General features: G+C 48.3%; 1 protein-coding gene across 1 annotated transcript in view; it reads right to left on the reverse strand.

Moving 5' to 3' along the window:
- Positions 1-2,704: 2,704 nt before the first annotated feature.
- AHSA1 (activator of HSP90 ATPase activity 1) overlaps positions 2,705-19,227 on the reverse strand; it is a 49,977-nt gene continuing 33,454 nt past the window's right edge. Inside the window, exons 6-9 of the mRNA XM_030214096.1 lie at positions 16,758-16,886; positions 14,992-15,093; positions 3,528-3,579; positions 2,705-3,324 (exon numbers count right to left, since the gene is read on the reverse strand). Of these exons, the coding sequence (XP_030069956.1) occupies positions 3,152-3,324; positions 3,528-3,579; positions 14,992-15,093; positions 16,758-16,886 (456 nt within the window). The 3' untranslated portion in view covers positions 2,705-3,151. The remainder of the gene's footprint in view (positions 3,325-3,527; positions 3,580-14,991; positions 15,094-16,757; positions 16,887-19,227) is intronic.

Raw genomic sequence — 19,227 nt, forward strand, 5'->3', positions numbered from 1 at the left:
CAGTGAAAGCCAGTTGAGCCGAGTAGACCACAGGGCAGGAGAAGTGCCGACTTACAATGGTGTCATCCACTTGTGTACCTACCTAATTAATGCATCCCTGTGCCCTCTCCCTGAGAGTGCTTGCTCTGTTTTCCATTCTTATGGAATAAGCTTCAGGGTGGCAATCCAGAATCTCTTCTTTAACTCTAAAGTTTAAGCACAGAGAAAGTTGAAAGAGCTGAGCTTTAATTTATTCATGAGCATCTGCCTTGTATGTTAAATAAGCTAGTGTCCTTGTCCCCAGCATGGTAAGCTGCTCCATGAATCTACCAACCTTTCCATGAAGAAATATTGCCCTAGGCTGACATTAAAAGAGGGTAGATGGGGAATAATTCTGTGGGCCTTGCTTCCAGATTGTGAATCCTACTTCATATGCAATTATATGGCGAGATTTAAGGTTATATCAGAGCTCCTCTTGCCCTCCCTTAGAGTAGCAGAATGAGAACCAAGGCAGCCTAGTTCAAATCTCACCAAGTGTGGCTGCATTAGCATGCTTAGTCACAAAGCAAGGGTAATTGCTTACCTGTAATGGGTGCTCTCCATGCAGCCACACCTTCCCCCCCCCCCCCCCCCCTATATATAAAACACAATGGAATGTCTACCTTTCATGCTTTAGATTAATTTTCTCTACTTCCTGGACTTTCCTTGTAATGAACTACTCCGTGGGGGGTTGACATCAGCAACGTAGGAAGCAGTGTGACCACTGATTAAGTCTTTTAATCAAATCTATGCCTGGCTGCATTACCTTGTTATTCACAGAGAACACCCATTCTAGGTAATCTAGCAATGCAGTCAAGAAGATGGCTACTGGATTTGCCCTCTTCAGTAGTAGCTCAAGGTGAATTAACACACATACAGTAAGATATTTTCCTGTCCCCTGAGGCTCACAATCTGTTTGTATCTAAGTCAAAGGATGGTCAAGTGACTTGCAAGCTCCAAAACACTTCAAATGATGTAAAGCTTCTTCTACCTGATTACTGTGTAGAAAACAGGAATATGTCATGAGAGAGATTGGCATGCACTATGCTCACTGCATGCAAATCTCTCATATGCATATTCACTGTGGCTATCCTGAAAACCTGAGTGGCAAGGGGTAAGGCAGCTTTGCAAGCACCCGTTTCACACCTTCCACATTTTGTATCTGCAAAATCCTAATGGCCCTTCAATAGCACTTACAAAAATATTGTAAGATGGACTAATTGCTGTTGTGGCACAGTATAGGTAAATACCCCTATCCTCTCACTTCCCCCCCCCTCCCCCCAAGCCACTCAAGATTTTTTGATGGGCAGAGTATGAACATTTAATAAACTTGAAACTCCCATGGAACCAGCCTTAGGGTGTATACTATGGGAATTATCAGTTTGTAAATTGCTTCCATGAGATAATGGCAAGGACCTCACTGAAATAAGCCCACCACACATCTGGATGAAGAAGTAGCCTAGTGATCAATTGCCTCACTTAACTATCCATTGCCCCTGTACATACTAAACCATTTCAGATGCTACATGGAACGTTGCTGGAGTAGCCTAGTAGGGGATGCTGGTCTTCAATTCCCACTGCAACATCTTGTGCCTCAGGGCAAGTCACTTAACCCTCCATTAGCCCAGGTACAAATACTATGTAAACCACTTTGAATAAGTTGCAAGAAACACAGTACATCAAGTCCCTTTCCCATCTAGTGCTCTCCCCAGACATCTCACCTAGCCAAGAATTATATTAGTCACTGCCCACCCACCCCCCCCCCCCCCCCCCCCCCCAATGTGCCTGGTACTTCAGATCCTATAATCAACTGGATTCCAGAAACTGCAACAATTTTTAAGCAACAGTTCTGTTCATTTACTTAAGACCTAAGTTGGATTAACTAGCTTGTAGTTCCCAGTTGCCTCTGCACTTCTATGGTTTTGTACAGATGAACCACATCCGTCCAGCTCTGATCCTCAGAACTGGCTCCAAGTTCCTTCAGCTGTGACTGCACAAAAGGTGGCCTTATCTTACCTGGTTAGCTATGCCAGCACCTAACATTTGGTCAATGTGATGCTTGGACATGGCTCCAGCATTGAATATCCAGGGTCTACTCTTTAGAAATAGTTATTGCATCTGAGGCTCTTGCTTTGGGGCAATGTCTTATTCAACAAAGACCCTAAAAATTATATGAAGGTCCACGAGTAAATAAGCATAAATTAATGGACAAACCTTAGTGACATGACAGTATGATTTCTGCTTACTAGAAAGAGGGCCACACTTGGTAACTAGCCAATAGTCCAGACAGCTTCAAGATTTGTAGTACAAAATTGGTTAGGGAAATCTGCAAAATACAATACACTTGCAAAAAGGTTTAAAAAAAAAAACCCTCTTCCATGTACAGGACCCAGAAAAGATGAGTGAGGAACCCGAATCCCAGCTGTTCTTAAGGTGTAGGTGACCTACAGAAGCTGATCTACCCAGCAGTATCTTCATAGTTTCAGGCAGAGCCTTTGTGAAATATTGGTGAATAGCAGAAGCCCTTGTATCTTCTTACATACTCTCCCTGCAGACAAAGCACGGTTTTGTACCATTGTACTTTAGTTTTCAGAGTGCATATAAACTTATGAAGGCTTTGGTATAATTTTCAAATCAGAGGCATAAAGAAAACTGCCACTTCAGATTCTAAAGAACAGCAACAATGAAATGCTTACAAAACACTGTATTTGCAGTTTTAGGTACAACAGGAAAATTTGACCATTAACCCACTAGACATGGCATTGTCTCAGTCCTAACAAGATACCATCTTTATAAATTAGTTACATGTACTTAAACACCTGATAAGAGACCCCAACATAATCTTTCAGAAAGTGCCTTGCAAGTTAACAGCGCCATCTTTTCAAGGTGTGCCAGACTGAACAAATCTGCCTTCAAGTCCCTTGCTGCTGAGCCGGCGGCAGCTGGATGATAGTGGCCACTGGTGAGAGAGTCTGATCCTGCTCACGGATTTTAGGGTGCAGTCCAGTTTCTAGGTTCCACTTCAGCTTAGGCACCAGAATTAAAAATGCATACAACTTAAATAAATTTCAGTCCACACAACAGGGATAGGTTGTCTTAAACTGGGTGTAAAAAAAAGTTTGAATGCCAGGCATTAAAATAATCGTGCACCATATCCAAATGTCTGTTTAATGGCATCAAAATAGTAGCGCTGCCATCCTTCCCTTGTGCGATCTTCCTCTTTGGCAGGGACACCTTTGCCTGCCAGGTTCAGTTCTGTCTCACCATCCTTGTCAATGAAAGTCAAGCTAATGGTGGCATGGTGCTCTAGAGGCAGAAGTACAGTGTTATTAGCAGGGCATAAAACAAGCAGCACAATCTCAACTGCTCCAACAGCTTTCTTACTTTCTCAAAGCAAATAAATCTCCTTTCGGGGGCCACATAAATAAGACAAGGCCATTCAACAAGTCAGACAAGCCACCAAAACTGTCCTCCTATAAGATCAAGCCAATCACTTCTATACAACTCACCTGGAGGCCAAGATTTAAATCGCCATTTCATAACAATCTGTTTCTCAGGATCCTGAAAGAGAAAAGAAATCCATCAAATTCTGACCCTGCACCATTCCAAGTTAAATATTACATAGTAACATAGTATATGACGGCAGAAAAAGACCTGCACGGTCCATCCAGTCTGCCCAACAAGACAACTCATGTGTGCTACTTTTGTGTATACCCTACTTTGATTTGTACCTGTGCTCTTCAGGGCACAGACCGTATAAGTCTGCCCAGCACTATCCCTGCCTCCCAACCTCCAGTCCCGCCTCCCACCACTGGCTCTGGCACAGACCGTATAAGTCTGCCCCGCACTATCCCCGCCTCCCAACCTCCAGCCCCACCTCCCACTACCGGCTCTGCCTTTAAAACAGCTTCAGATCAGCACTCAAGATTTCATACAGACAAGGCAGGCATGTCGTCTCCCCCTCCACCCAAAAAAAAAAAACCCTTCCCAACACCAACTGCTTACTTCTATGCCAAGCTAATAGAAGTTGGTATGACAGCAGCAGCTACAAGCAGCAGAACCACATCAAGAACTACACTGGCTACTAGTACCTTACAGGATTTTAAACTTATCAAGGTCCTCAGACAAAATGGGCCAAAGTACTTAAGTTAGCCCTCTACACACCTTCCAAGATGCCCATGAGCAAGCCTCATCAGGAACTGACATCTAACTTGGACTACCTCTACTTCAGGAAGCAGGTGAAAGTCTGGCTCTTCTCCAAAGTCTAATACATGTGGTGACTATCCACTCTGCGCCCTGTAAAGGGTATGATACATACCTGTAGCAGTTGTTCTCCGAGGACAGCAGGCTGATTGTTCTCACGACTGGGTTGACGTCCGCGGCAGCCCCCACCAACCGGAAGAAGCTTCGCGGGACGGTCGGCACGCAGGCCACGCCCACCGCGCATGCGCGGCCGCCTTCCCGCCCGTGCGCGACCGCTCCCGCCAGTTGAATGACAAGCAATAAAATATGAAACACACAACTCCAAAGGGGAGGAGGGAGGGTAGGTGAGAACAATCAGCCTGCTGTCCTCGGAGAACAACTGCTACAGGTATGTATCATACCCTTTCTCCGAGGACAAGCAGGCTGCTTGTTCTCACGACTGGGGTATCCCTAGCTCTCAGGCTCACTCAAAACAATAACCCAGGTCAATTGAACCTCGCAACGGCGAGGGTACAACAGAAATTGACCTACGAAGAACAACTAACTGAGAGTGCAGCCTGACCAGAATAAATTCGGGTCCTGGAGGGTGGAGTTGGATTTACACCCCAAACAGATTCTGCAACACCGACTGCCCGAACCGACTGTCGCATCGGGTATCCTGCTGGAGGCAGTAATGAGATGTGAATGTGTGGACAGATGACCACGTCGCAGCCTTGCAGATCTCTTCAATAGTGGCTGACTTCAAGTGGGCCACCGACGCTGCCATGGCTCTGACACTATGAGCCGTGACATGACCCTCAAGAGTCAGCCCAGCCTGGGCGTAAGTGAAGGAAATGCAATCTGCTAGCCAATTGGAGATGGTGCGTTTCCCGACAGCGACCCCTAGCCTGTTAGGGTCGAAAGAAATAAACAATTGGGCGGACTGTCTGTTGGGCTGTGTCCGCTCCAAGTAGAAGGCCAATGCTCTCTTGCAGTCCAATGTGTGCAACTGACGTTCAGCAGGGCGGGTATGCGGCCTGGGGAAGAATGTTGGCAAGACAATTGACTGGTTAAGATGGAACTCCGACACCACCTTCGGCAGGAACTTTGGGTGAGTGCGGAGCACTACTCTGTTGTGATGAAATTTAGTATATGGAGCATGAGCTACTAGGGCTTGAAGCTCACTGACCCTACGAGCTGAAGTAACTGCCACCAAGAAAATGACCTTCCAGGTCAAGTACTTCAGATGGCAGGTATTCAGTGGCTCAAAAGGAGGTTTCATCAGCTGGGTGAGGACGACGTTGAGATCCCATGACACAGTAGGAGGCTTGATAGGGGGCTTTGACAAAAGCAAGCCTCTCATGAATCGAACGACTAAAGGCTCTCCAGAGATGGCTTTACCTTCCACACGATAATGGTAAGCACTAATCGCACTAAGGTGATTCCTTACTGAGTTGGTCTTGAGGCCAGACTCTGATAAGTGCAGAAGGTATTCAAGCAGGTTCTGTGCAGGGCAAGAACGAGGTTCTAGGGCCTTGCTCTCACACCAAACGACAAACCTCCTCCACTTGAAAAAGTAACTCTTTTTAGTGGAATCCTTCCTAGAGGCAAGCAAGACCCGGAGACACCCTCAGACAGACCCAACGCAGCGAAGTCTACGCCCTCAACATCCAGGCCGTGAGAGCCAGGGATTGAAGGTTGGGGTGCAGCAACGCTCCGTCGTTCTGCGAAATGAGAGTCGGAAAACACTCCAATCTCCACGGTTCTTCTGAGGACAACTCCAGAAGAAGAGGGAACCAGATCTGACGGGGCCAAAAGGGCGCTATCAGAATCATGGTGCCGCGGTCTTGCTTGAGCTTCAGTAAGGTCTTCCCCACCAAAGGTATGGGAGGATAAGCATACAGGAGGCCGGTCCCCCAATGAAGGAGAAAGGCATCTGACGCTAGCCTGCCGTGTGTCTGAAGTCTGGAACAGAACAGAGGCAGCTTGTGGTTGGTCTGAGAGGCGAAAAGATCCACCGAGGGGGTGCCCCACTCTCGGAAGATCTTGCGTACCACTCTGGAATGGAGCGACCACTCGTGCGGTTGCATGACTCTGCTCAGTCTGTCGGCCAGACTGTTGTTTACGCCTGCCAGGTACGTGGCTTGGAGAAGCATGCCGAACCGACACGCCCAACGCCACATACCGACGGCTTCCTGACACAGGGGGCGAGATCCGGTGCCCCCCTGCTTGTTGACGTAATACATTGCAACCTGATTGTCTGTCCGAATTTGGATAATTTGGCAGGACAGCCGATCTCTGAAAGCCTTCAGTGCGTTCCAGATCGCTCGGAGCTCCAGGAGGTTGATCTGCAGATCCTTTTCCTGGAGGGACCACAGACCCTGGGTGTGAAGCCCATCGACATGGGCTCCCCACCCCAGGCGAGATGCATCCGTCGTCAGCACTTTCGTGGGCTGCGGAATTTGGAATGGACGTCCCAGGGTCAAATTGGTCCGTATGGTCCACCAGAGCAGTGAAGTGCGGCAACTGGTGGAGAGGCGGATGACATCCTCTAGATTCCCGGTGGCTTGAAACCACTGGGAAGCTAGGGTCCATTGAGCAGATCTCATGTGAAGACGAGCCATGGGAGTCACATGAACTGTGGAGGCCATATGACCCAGAAGTCTCAACATCTGCCGAGCTGTGATCTGCTGAGACGCTCTGGTCTGCGAAGCCAGGGCCAAGAGATTGGTGGCCCTCGCTTCGGGAAGGTAGGCCTGAGCCGTCTGGGAATTCAGCAGCGCTCCTATGAATTCCAGAGACTGAGTTGGCTGGAGATGGGACTTTGGGTAATTTATCACAAACCCCAGCAGCTCCAGAAGTTGAATAGTGCACTGCATGGACCGGAGGGCTCCGGCCTCCGAGGTGTTCTTGACCAGCCAATCGTCGAGATATGGGAACACGTGCACTCCCAGCTTGCGTAGGTAGGCCGCTACCACCACGAGGCACTTTGTAAACACTCGTGGGGCAGAGGCGAGCCCAAAGGGCAGCACACAATACTGAAAGTGCCGTGCGCCCAGGCGGAATCTGAGATACTGTCTGTGAGCTGGCAGTATCGGGATGTGAGTGTATGCGTCCTTTAAATCCAGGGAACATAGCCAATCGTTTTTCTGAATCATTGGCAGAAGGGTGCCCAAGGAAAGCATCCTGAACTTTTCTTTGACCAGGAATTTGTTCAGGCCTCTCAGGTCTAGGATGGGACGCATCCCCCCTGTTTTCTTTTCCACAAGGAAGTACCTGGAATAGAATCCCTGCCCTTCCTGCCCGGGTGGTACGGGCTCGACCGCATTGGCGCTGAGAAGGGCGGAGAGTTCCTCTGCAAGTACCTGCTTGTGATGGGAGCTGAAAGACTGAGCTCCCGGGGGACAATTTGGAGGCAGGGAGGCCAAATTCAGGGCGTATCCGTACCGCACTATTTGGAGAACCCACTGGTCGGAGGTTATGAGAGGCCACCTTTGGTGAAAGAATTTTAACCTCCCTCCGACCGGCAGGTCGTCCGGTACGGACACTTGTAGGGCGGCTATGTTCCCATGGATCCAGTCAAAAGCCCGTGCCTGGCTTTTGCTGTGGAGGCACAGGGGGCTGCTTAGGCGCACGCTGTTGACGGGAACGAGCGTGCTGGGGCTGTCCCTGTGCCTGACGAGGCCTTCGGGCCGGCTGGTTGTACCTACGCTTCGCAAAAGAATAGGGTGCAGCCTGCCGAGCCCGGGAAAAACGCCCGCCCGCGGGGGCGGGTGCTGAAGGCGCCCGGTGGGAGAGCTTGTCGAGAGCGGTTTCCCGCTGATGCAGTTGGTCAACCATCTGCTCGACCTTCTCGCCAAAAATATTATCTCCCCGGCAAGGGACGTCAGCCAGTCTCTGCTGGGTGCGGTTGTCCAGGTCAGAGGCACGCAGCCATGAGAGCCTGCGCATCACTATACCTTGGGCCGCAGCACGAGATGCCACGTCACAGGTGTCAAAAATCCCCCTGGACAGGAACTTTCTGCACGCCTTCAGCTGCCTGACCACCTCCTGATAAGGCCTGGACTGCTCCGGCGGGAGCTTATCGACCAGGTCCGCCAGCTGTTGCACATTGGTCCGCATGTGGATGCTCATATAGAGCAGGTAAGATTGGATGCGGGTCACGAGCATGGAGGATTGGTAGGCCTTCCTCCCAAATGAGTCCAGAGTGCGAGACTCCCGCCCCGGGGGCGCCGAGGCGGTATCCCTCGAACTCCGTGCCCTCTTGAGAGCAGAATCCACGACCGCTGAGTCATGGGGCAACTGGGGCCGCATGAGCTCTGGGTCAGAGTGGATCCTGTACTGGGACTCTGCTTTCTTGGGAATGGTGGGGTTAGTTAGTGGTCGCACCCAGTTCCGAAGCAGCGTCTCCTTCAGGACATTGTGCAGCGGTACCGTGGAGGACTCTCTAGGTGGTGATGGATAGTCGAGGACCTCGAGCATCTCGGCCCTCGGCTCTTCCACAGAGACCACGGGAAAGGGAATGCTTATAGACATATCCCGCACAAAGGAGGCAAAGGAGAGACTCTCAGGAGGTGAGAGCTTCCTCTCCGGTGACGGCGTGGGGTCCGAGGGAAGGCCCGTAGACTCCTCTGAGGAGAAATATCTCGGGTCCTCCTCTCCCCCCACGAGTCCTCATCCTCGGTATCGGACATTAGCTCATGTAACTGAGTCCGGTACCGGGCCCGGCTCGACGTCGAGGCACCAAGGTCTCGGTGTCGTCGAGCGGTGGACTCCCGCGCCGGCGGGGACGGAGCTCCCTCCATCGACGTCGACGGGGACTCCACCTGCGTGGCGGTCGAGACCGGCACCGCAAGCGGCGGCGGTGTCGACAGCCCCGGCGCCGGGCTAGAGCTCGCCGGCGCCACAGTCATCGGCGCCGGGGGCGCAAGCACCCCCGACGCCGGCACAGCCTGGCGCATCAGCCCTTCCAGGATCCCCGGAAGGATGGCTCTGAGGCACTCGTCCAGGCCCGCTGCCGGGAAAGGCGGTGGGGCCGGTAGGGGTGTCGGTGCCAGAAGCTGCTGGGGGCCAGGAGACGGCACCGAGGTGCCGGAACCCCGACGCGTCGGTACCTCCACCACCGACGGAGATCTCTCCTCTCTGCGATGACGCTTCGGCGTCGACTCCTCTTCAGGGTGCACCGAGGGCTCCCGGTGACGGCGCTTCTTATCTTTTTTCCGGTGCACGTCACCGGTGCCGGAGGGCATGGAGGAGGAGGTCGATCCCCCTCGGTCTCGAGGTACCGGGTCCGACAGGGTTCGGTCCCGTGGCTCACGAGTTGAGGGAGTGACCGGGGCCGACTGCCCACGCGGCCTCTCAACCCCACTCTCACCGGCGGACCGGCGGGCCAACGGGACCTGTTCTCCTGGGGTCGCTGCCATCGGTGCCGATGTCTCGGGCATCGATACCGGTACCGAAGAACCGGCCTTCGATACCGATGCCGTCGAGGTCGACGTCAAGGGGCCGGCGCAAGTTCCAAAAAGACGGTCCCGCAGAACTTGCCTCGCAACCTGAGTCCGTTTCCGGAGACCGAGACACAAAGCGCACGACTTGAGATTGTGCTCCGGCCCGAGGCACTGGAGGCACCAAGCGTGGGTGTCGGTCTGCGAGATCGGCCGGCCGCAGCGACCACACTTTTTAAATCCACTCGGGACCTTCGAGGACATCGACGGAAAAATCGCGTCGGCGAAGTCAAAGTCGGCAATGGTGGCTAAAATCACACCACGAAAAAATCAACCGACCGAGCGGCCACTAGGCCGCAACGTGGCGTCCCCGCTAGAAAGCGAGGGAAAAGGGGGAGCGCGTGCTCCACACGCGCAAAAAAAAAAATTTCTTTTTTTTTTTTTAAACAATACAAACAAAAAACAGAGGGAACCGAACGGTCCAAGCGACGATCCGCGTAAACGCGGTCGAAAATCCGGCGGCTGAACAGAGAGAGAGGCAAACGCACCACTCTCTCAGTCGCGGGGAAAAAAGTAACTGGCGGGAGCGGTCGCGCACGGGCGGGAAGGCGGCCGCGCATGCGCGGTGGGCGTGGCCTGCGTGCCGACCGTCCCGCGAAGCTTCTTCCGGTTGGTGGGGGCTGCCGCGGACGTCAACCCAGTCGTGAGAACAAGCAGCCTGCTTGTCCTCGGAGAACAGACCAGTTCTGCATATAATCTCCTTTCATCCCAATGACTGTCCTATCCATCTTATCTCATTCAACAGATCTGCACACAATCCCTTGAATACATGGCAAGGATGTTTCATTGTACTGTAGGAACAGCATCATATCTGTTATCTGCATGTTCTACCAAACCAACTATGGTATCATTTGTATTGTACTGACATTTATCATATTTGTTACATGATTTTACAGTGCTGTAAATATGTACATTTCCGATACTGTTTCATGTTAAATCATATTACTAGGATTTGCCATTTCAAAGTTTACCTCTGACTGCTTTTTATTTAATGATTTTCCTATTATGCTGTTAAAAATTTAAGTTTTATGGTAAACTGTAAACTACCTTGAGTGAGCACTTCATAAAGGCTGTTATGAAATAAGATACCAACTCCTAAATGAGGGAGGGTGTGTTTAGTGAGGACTCACATCCTGCTGGTCACCGAAGATAGGGTCAACACAGGATACCATTAAGAGGAGGAATGTGGGGGAAAGGCAAAGTGTTGGGGGAAGGGAGGGGAGGGGAAGACATTCCTCAAGAGTAGGGCTACACTTCAATTTAAAAAATTGTAAATCACAAAAGCATCTCCCTTACATTTCCACCTGTACATTCAATGAGTAAACTGAAAATTAATTTACCTTTTGCTGTGTGGCGATTTTTTTCTAATCTTGTTCCCTGCCTCTGGCTCTACTTCCCTCTCCATGCTCTGAACTCTGTTTCCAGGGCCTCCGTCTAGTCACCATTTTCCTCTCTTCACTTCCTGCCCTGTATCACTCTAATTTCTTCCATTTTTCATCTTCCTCATCTCTTCATCCATGGGTACCATCTCCACCTTTTTTTTGTGCCACCCATTATTTCAGGTTCTGGCATCTCTGCCTCTCTCACTCCCCACCCCCCCCCCCCCCCCCCCCCCCCTACACACACACACTCTGAATTCTCTTCTACCTCCCATAGATCCTGGCATCTCTGCCCATATTTATTTTCCCTCCCCTAGCACTCAGATACCAGACTCTCCTCCCCCAGCCTTCTGAACTTGCTTGTACAGTCAGCACCGCTACACACATGTTGCTTCTCTCCAGCCAGAGCCCTCTGTCTATAGCTTCCCTCCCACAGGAAACAAGTTCTGTCAAATGAAGCAGGATGCTACAGAAGGAGGACTCCAGCTAGAGTTTGAAAGGGGGTTTTGACAAAAGCAAAGCTCTCATGAAGCGAACTAGAGGCTGTCCAGAGATGGGCTTACCTTCTACACATTGATGACAAGCACTAGTTGCACTAAGGTGAACACTTACAGAGCTGGTCTCAAGACCAGACTCAGGTAAGTGTAGAAGGTATTCAATCAGGGTATGTGTAAGGCAAGCAAGAGGATCTAAGGCCACCAGACAGCAAACCACCTCCATTTGAAAGAATAGCACCTCTTAGTGGAGTCTTTCCTGAAAGCCAGCAAGACCCAGGAGACATCCTCTGAAAGACCCAAGGAAGCAAATTCTAGGCTCTCAACATTCAAGCTGTGACAGCCAGAGACTGGACTCTGGGTTGTAGAAGAGATCCCTCGTTCTGCATGAGGGTCAGAAAACACTGCTATCTCCAAGGTTCTTCGAAGGATAACTCCAGAATAGAGGGAACCATATCTGCAGCAGCCAGTATGGCACAATCAGAATCTTGGTTCTGTGGTCTTGCTTGAGTTTCAAAGTTTTCCCTACTAGAGATATGGGAGGATACGCACAAGACGACCTGTCCCCTAACTGAGGAGGAAGACATCCGACACTGGTCTGTTGTGGGCCTGAAGTCTGAACAGAACTGAGGGATCTTGTGGTTGATCTGAGTGGCAAAGAGATCTACCGAGGGGGTGCCTCACACTTGAAGATCTTGCAGGCCATGCCCATACTGACAGACCACGTGTGGCTGCATTATCCTGCTCAGTGTGACAGCCAGGGTATTGTTTTTGTCTGCCAGATTAAGTGGCGCAAAGGAAAATGCCACATCTGTATGGCCTCCTGACAGAGAGCGTGATCCTGTGCTCCCCTGCTTGTTGGTATAATACATTGCAATCTGATTGCCTGTTTGGTTGAGCATGATATAACCAATCTCTGAAAGCCTTAGAGCATTCCAGATTGCCTGAATCTCCAGGAGATTGACCTGAAGATTCATTTCCTGGATGGACCAAACACCTTGGGTGTAAAGCCCATCTACAGGAGCCCCCCATCCCAGGAGAGATGCATCCGTAATCAGAACCTTCTGTGGCTGAGGAAGTTGGAATGGAAGTCCCAGAGTCAAATTGGATCGAATGGTCCACCACCGAAGGGAGCTTACAAGCTCTGGGGACACTTGGATGACATATGCCAGGCTCCCTGTGGCTTGATACCATTGAGAAGCCAGGGTCCACATGAGATCAGCTGTGGAAGCCATGTGGTCCAACACTCTCAACATCTGCCCAAGTGGCTCGAACCATGGAAGTGAATACAAAAAAGTGGAATGGAAAACAAAATGAGGTAGTTATAATGCCTTTGTATTGCTCCATGGTGTGACCACACCCCAAATACTGTGTTCAATTCTGGTCACCACATCTCAAAAAAGATAGTGGAATTAGAAAAGGTACCTTTCGTAAATCCCTCAAGACATATCTCTTCAACAAAGCATACAATGAAAACCTAGAACCTTACTAATCCACTGCTGAAAACCTACCGTTCACTATACCTAATAAACGCCTCCCTTCTACTCTCTACTTCTCCCTTAACTAACCTCTGTACTACAATAATTATACCTGACATCCAAGAATAATTGTGTTACAAAACTATGTAAGCCACTTTGAGCCTGCAAATAGGTGGGAAAAGGTGGGATACAAATGCAATAAAATAATACAAAGAAGGAAGATGAAAATGATAAAGGGGATGGGACGACTTCCCCATGAGGAAAGGCTAAAGCAGCTAGGGCTCTTTAGCTTGGATAAAAGATGGCTGAGGGGAGATATGATAGAAGTCTATAAAATACTAAGTGGAGTGGAACGATTGTTTACTTTTTCCAAAAATACCAGGACCAGGAGACACGCAATGAAGCTACAAAGTAGTAAAATTTAAAACAAACCAGAGAAAAATTTTCTTCAATGTGTAATTAAACTGTGGAGTTAGTTGCCAGAGAATGTAGTAAAGCAGTTAAGCTTAGTGGAGTTTAAAAAAAAAGGTTTTGATTGCTTCCTAAAGGAAAAGTCTATAGGCCATTATTAAAATGGACTTGGAAAAATCCACTGCTTATTTCTAGGATAAGCAGCATAAAATGTATTGTATTGTACTTTTTGGGGATCTTGCCAGGTAATTGTGACCTGGATTGGCCACTGTTGGAAACAGGATACAGGGCTTGATGGACCTTCAGTCTGTCCCAGTATGGCAATACTTATGTAAGGAAGGCTTGAAACTTCTGAGTATCAAGCAGGGCTCCTTTGAACTCCATTTGTGGACAGGGCAGAGATGGGGTAGTTTAAAACAAACCCTAGTAGCTCAAGTGCTTGAACAGCCATTCATATGGTCTCCTGAGCATCATTCGAAGAGGTGCTCTTTACCAGCCAATCGTCAAGATACAGAACTCATGGACTCCCACAGTGTGTAGCAATGCTGCAACTACCTCTAAACATTTGGTGGACTCTGGGAGCTGACGGGAGGCCAAAAGGCAACATGCGGTACTGAAAGTGATGTGTTCCCAGCCAAAATCAAAGCTACTTCTGGGCTGGATCAGGATGTGAGTATATGCAAGCATTTCCTGAATCACTGGGAGAAGGATGCCCAGGGAAACCACAACTTCTCAGAGTAGGAATTTGTTCAGGGCCCTTTAGGGCTAGAATGAGATGCATCTCCCCGTTTTCTTTTGCACAAGTACCTGGAATAGAATCCCCACCCTTCCTCCCCTGGTGGAATGGGCTCGACCGCATGGACATTCAGAAGGCCTGAGTCCGTCTGCAAGTACCTGCTTGTGCTGAGAGCTGTACAAATGAGCTCTCTGTGGGCATTTGGAGGTGTTAGAAACAAACAGTGTGTATCCGAGATGGACTTTTTGAAGAACCCATTGTTCTGAGGTTATATGGGGCCACCTTTTGTGGAAAAACTTCAGCCTCCCCGACTGTCAAGTTGTCCGGGACGGACACTTTTACTGCGGCTATGCTCTGCTGGAGTCAGACAAAAGCTCGTCCCTTGCTTTGCCTAGGGAGCAGCCGGGGCCTTTGGTGCACGCTGTTGACTTGAACAAGCATGCTGGGGTTGAGCCTGAGCAGGCTGGCGAGCCGAGGGGTTGTACCTATGCCTCTGATAGTAATAAGTAGTGCTTAATGGCACCACACAAGAGTACACTACTTTTCATTAATTCTACTGAATTAAGGCAAATAAGGAAATGTACCACATCTCAACTATCTCACAGGAGCTAGTGCTCCCTTCCTTAGGCCTGAACACTGAGCAGAGGGCAACAGACATTCCACTACCACTGTGGTATAAAAGAGGGGGCAGATACACATGCACAGTGGTAAGGTAATAGGTACAAGATAAAATTCTAGTCTACATAATTTCAAAAAGTATGTTCTGTTCCGGGATAATTCTGAACTCACCAATTCCAAAAATTCTCCACAGACACTTCCATTCAGCAGCTGAAACTTGCCTCCTTTACTTGCATCTATGACTGCAGGAGAATGCGTAAAGGCCTGCACCAGCTGCAAAGCAAGAGGTAAAAAAAAAATAAAGATCTGAGGCACTGCAGATTACATAGTATGGAGCAAGTTCTCAGAATAAGCAGAAACATTCTGCATTATAAATTTAGAAGTGTGAATCTTCTGTTGGCCAGTTTCACCTCTAAGCTTTGTTCAGCCCACCACCTCCTAGAAATAGGAAAGCACCACAGAAGACACGACATAAGGTGATGTACAGAAGATAGAGGATTTTAATACATTGTACAGAATGCATGTAATTTAGTTATGACTGCATACTAGAGTCTGCACAGGAACGGGGTTTGCGGGAATCCCGCGGGTTCCCCCCCTGGTCAGCGGGAGTGCCGCGGGAACGGAGCCCTGGTCAGCAGGAGTGCCGTGGGGACGGAACGGTACATGCGGGATTCCCGTGGGGATCGAAGCCGCGGCCAAAAAATCGCGGCTGGCAAAAGAAAAAGGCCGGCCAAAAAAAAAAGCCGCCCAAAATCCGGCAACCTGCACACAGCATGAAAAAGCCGCAGCAGGTCACGGAAAAGGGCAGCAGAAGATTCAAATTTCAAACAAAGCATGGTTACATGAAGATTCAAAAAGAATGTCTGCAGCTGGTTCACCCCTTTTAGTGTGCGGAGACACCAAGCTCTCCTCCAATGAGGCGCCACTCAGTCAGAGAGCAGGAGAATGAAATTTCTCGTCTTTTTTGCCAGCCAGTTGGACTTCGTTAAAGATATCATACTGCTGAGAACAGCAGGCTCCAGCCAGGTCTGCTACCAGTGAATAAAGGCAGACTCTGACCATGCTTAGAATCAGAGACTCGTCATCAGTGCTGTAGGAAGAGAGAGAGGAGGACAGCAGCAAGCAGCAGCACAAGGAGCACTTCTCTCAGAGGTAGCAGGAGCAGATCAGCTGTGTCACAGAGGAGAGAGGGAGGGAGCAGGACGGAGCAACTGGCACTGAAGGAGAGAGAACTGGAAGGCAGCAGAAGTTCAGCAGCTGTGGTACTGTGACCAGAGCAGAAGGGGCAGTGAGTACTACTAGTGACTGAGTGAGTGACAGTCATCCACAGAAGAGAACTGCACAGAGGTGAGTGCAGCTAACTACTTTTATTTTTTATATATAGGCAGTTTATTTCTCTCATGGTGGGAACTGGCGGGGACGGAGACAGGTGGGAGCGGGTTAGATTCTGGCAGGGATGGGTCGCATTTCTGTCCCCATGCAACTCTACTGCACACCTTGCCTGCTGACTTTCTATCTTCTGTATAAAGTAGGTGATAAGGAGAAAATCAACAAGCCAGCACTGGAGGCCCCAAATGATGCTCAAGTGCTAGGGATATCAAAGTGGTGTGATGTTCCTCACTGCCCCCTTGCTCTCAGCCTTCAAATAAAGCGTGCCTCACACACCCCTTATGGATACAAGCCTACTTTTGGCAGTTTTACACTGTGAACACACACCTAGACATCACAAATCATTTATTGTTCATGAACCAAGGACGGAGCGTTAGAGATCCAGCTGCCAACACGAGAGTTTTCAAACCACCCACGTTTTTGCAGGAGAGATGTGGAGCCTACCCTGCCTCCTGCTGAACATAACTGTCTATCCCAAGTTCTGTGTTCTACAGTGAGGACAGATGTTTACACCAGGATAGTACAAGCCTATTGCTGAACCCTCTTACCTCTGGAACAGTGAAGACTCTGTAAAGCTCTTCTGGGGAAGTTAAGAACGCATCCTTCAAAGTGATCTTACACGTGTGGATCTTTACTCCTGCTGTCTGTGGCTGGGTTGTGGAATTACTGGTTGGGACCTTTAAAAAAAAAAAAAAAAAAAAAAAAGAGACATAAGGAAAGGTTACTGCTGTCACTGCAAGACAGTGTTACTAGACAGTTATCTGGCTTTAACAAACCAAAGAGGACCTGTACAGCCAGGCAGCTGATATGAATGTGTGGACTATGAAGGCCATATGGTCTTTTGATATGCTCTGTTTCGATGTTAAGACAAGTGTAACTGCAGTGTTGCACTAGATTTAATATGTAAAGACAAAAATAGGCCATTTGATGATAGCAAAGAATGTCGTCATATCTGAAACTGATCCAGAGAGTTTAAAAATCACCAAAATGTGCTCCCTGTACCGTCATGAAAAGGAACACCAGCAAATCAATTAGCCAGAGTATGGCACATTGGAGACAGACAAATTTTATATGCAGAGCTGAACTCCAGGCAGATACAGTCTTTGTGGAGACTGGCTGTCAGTGACCAGACGCACAACACCAACCTAAGAAACTGAGGTTAAGGAGCAACTGTGATGCACTAATGCTGCATGGAAGCAGCCTCAGATGAGAAAGCAGGAGAACGCTAAGGGGCCGATATGCTTTATTACAATTGTATGTCACTCTAGGTGCTATACAGAGACTCATGCCAACATGAAGGTATTAGCTATTCTGTGCACTGAAGATCAGAAGGATGAGGGAAAAAAGGTACCAGGGTTAATTTCTCATCAGCTTTCGATCTGGAGGACCATGCCTTGTTGCAGAATTTGGAAGAGCTGGGAATTACAGGTAAAGTTTTGAAGTGGTTTAGAGGTTTTGAGCTGTAGATCTTATAGAGTCAGGCTGCACTTGGTTCTATCATTCAGTTGGAGCAACCCCTGTGGGCTTCCGCAAGGCTCTCCATTGTCTCCAATACTGTTCCGTGGTCTAAGTATACTATTAGACAAATTTCCTTCATTACATTTATGAAGATGATTTCTGTATTAATCCCTTTTCAATCCATCCGTGACAAATATTACCAAAGTTCAGAACTATATGGAGCTTTTAGAAGCATGGATGCACACGTTAATACAAAGAAAACCAAATTTCTATGCTTTCATTCTAGACCAGAACAAATCCCACAGTTGCTACTAATAATGTTGATTTTGAGATTTCTTCAATTATCAAGATCTTAGGGGTTCAAATTGACAGTTCAATTTCATTAGAATCACAGGTAAATTATGTAGTTTAAAAAAAAAAGTTATTTTTAAATCGTCTGTAGTGTGATAAGAGTCTGGCTCTTGGCTTCGGAGGTCTCCAAGGGATGCCTTGTGTCTGACAAACAGTTTCTCACAGGGGAAAGCCGTAAGAGTCCAGGCGGTCCCCCCCCCCCCCCCCCCCTAATTAAGATGTACCTCAGTAGGCTACACTATCAAGCTCTGTCAAGGTTTTTTGTTTTTTTGAGCATGTTGAGTGGCAGGATAGGGAGGGGACTGGGATAGATATGAGGCTTGGGAGTCCTGTATTAGTATTTCATTACTGGTCCATATCTGTTGGATTTATCTCCTCACCATTCTTCTGGTCAGGGTACAGAGGATTGCGGGAGATTTTAAGGGGGGGGAGAAGGAAATATCCTATGGAAAAAGTTTGGCGACTCACTTTGTATTTTACATGGTTTCTAATTTCTTTACTGCTGCATTTGTATACACTGGAATATTGACTGAGCTATTAACAGCATGCATGAATGTAAGTCACCAATAAAAAAAACGGAAAAACATTTTTTTTTCCAATGAAGAAACTTTGTACAATCAGGACATTTTTTGAACCTAACCAATATGAACGGTTAGTCCACTCTATCATCAACTTGATGTAACTGATTTACTTGGGTTGTTTGAAGGGTATGTTAAAAATGGTGCAGGACACGGCTGTTAGGATGGTTTATCCAAGTTTGACCATGTGCTTCATTTTATTAAAAATAAAAGTTACTGGTTGCCAATTGCTGCCAGATTATTATTTAAACTGGCCTGTACGTTTTGCAAGGGCATTTTTGTTTTGCACACATAAAAAGAGCCTGGAGGCATATTGGTGATAATTGTTTTACATTCCCAAATGTTAAAAGGTAGGTCTTTTTGATGGGTTATTAGCAGTTCAGGGAATAAGTTTATGGAAAGATGTTTTATCACAGTCCTGTCATTTAGGAAACTTCTAAAAACTTATTTTAGAACATTTTGTACTTAATTTTTTAATTCTAATTGCTTCCCAGAGATTTATTCTGGTTTATTTGATTGGAACCCGCTTAGCACTGCTGAGGTGTTAGAGGGCTACAAGCCACCGTGGCTCTGTCCGAAAACTTGGACTATCTTGTCAAGCTGCCAAATCACCCTGATCTTCAACCAGAGC

The sequence above is a fragment of the Microcaecilia unicolor genome, chromosome 9, assembly GCF_901765095.1.
Source record: "Microcaecilia unicolor chromosome 9, aMicUni1.1, whole genome shotgun sequence".
NCBI classification, from domain to species: Eukaryota; Metazoa; Chordata; class Amphibia; order Gymnophiona; family Siphonopidae; genus Microcaecilia; species Microcaecilia unicolor.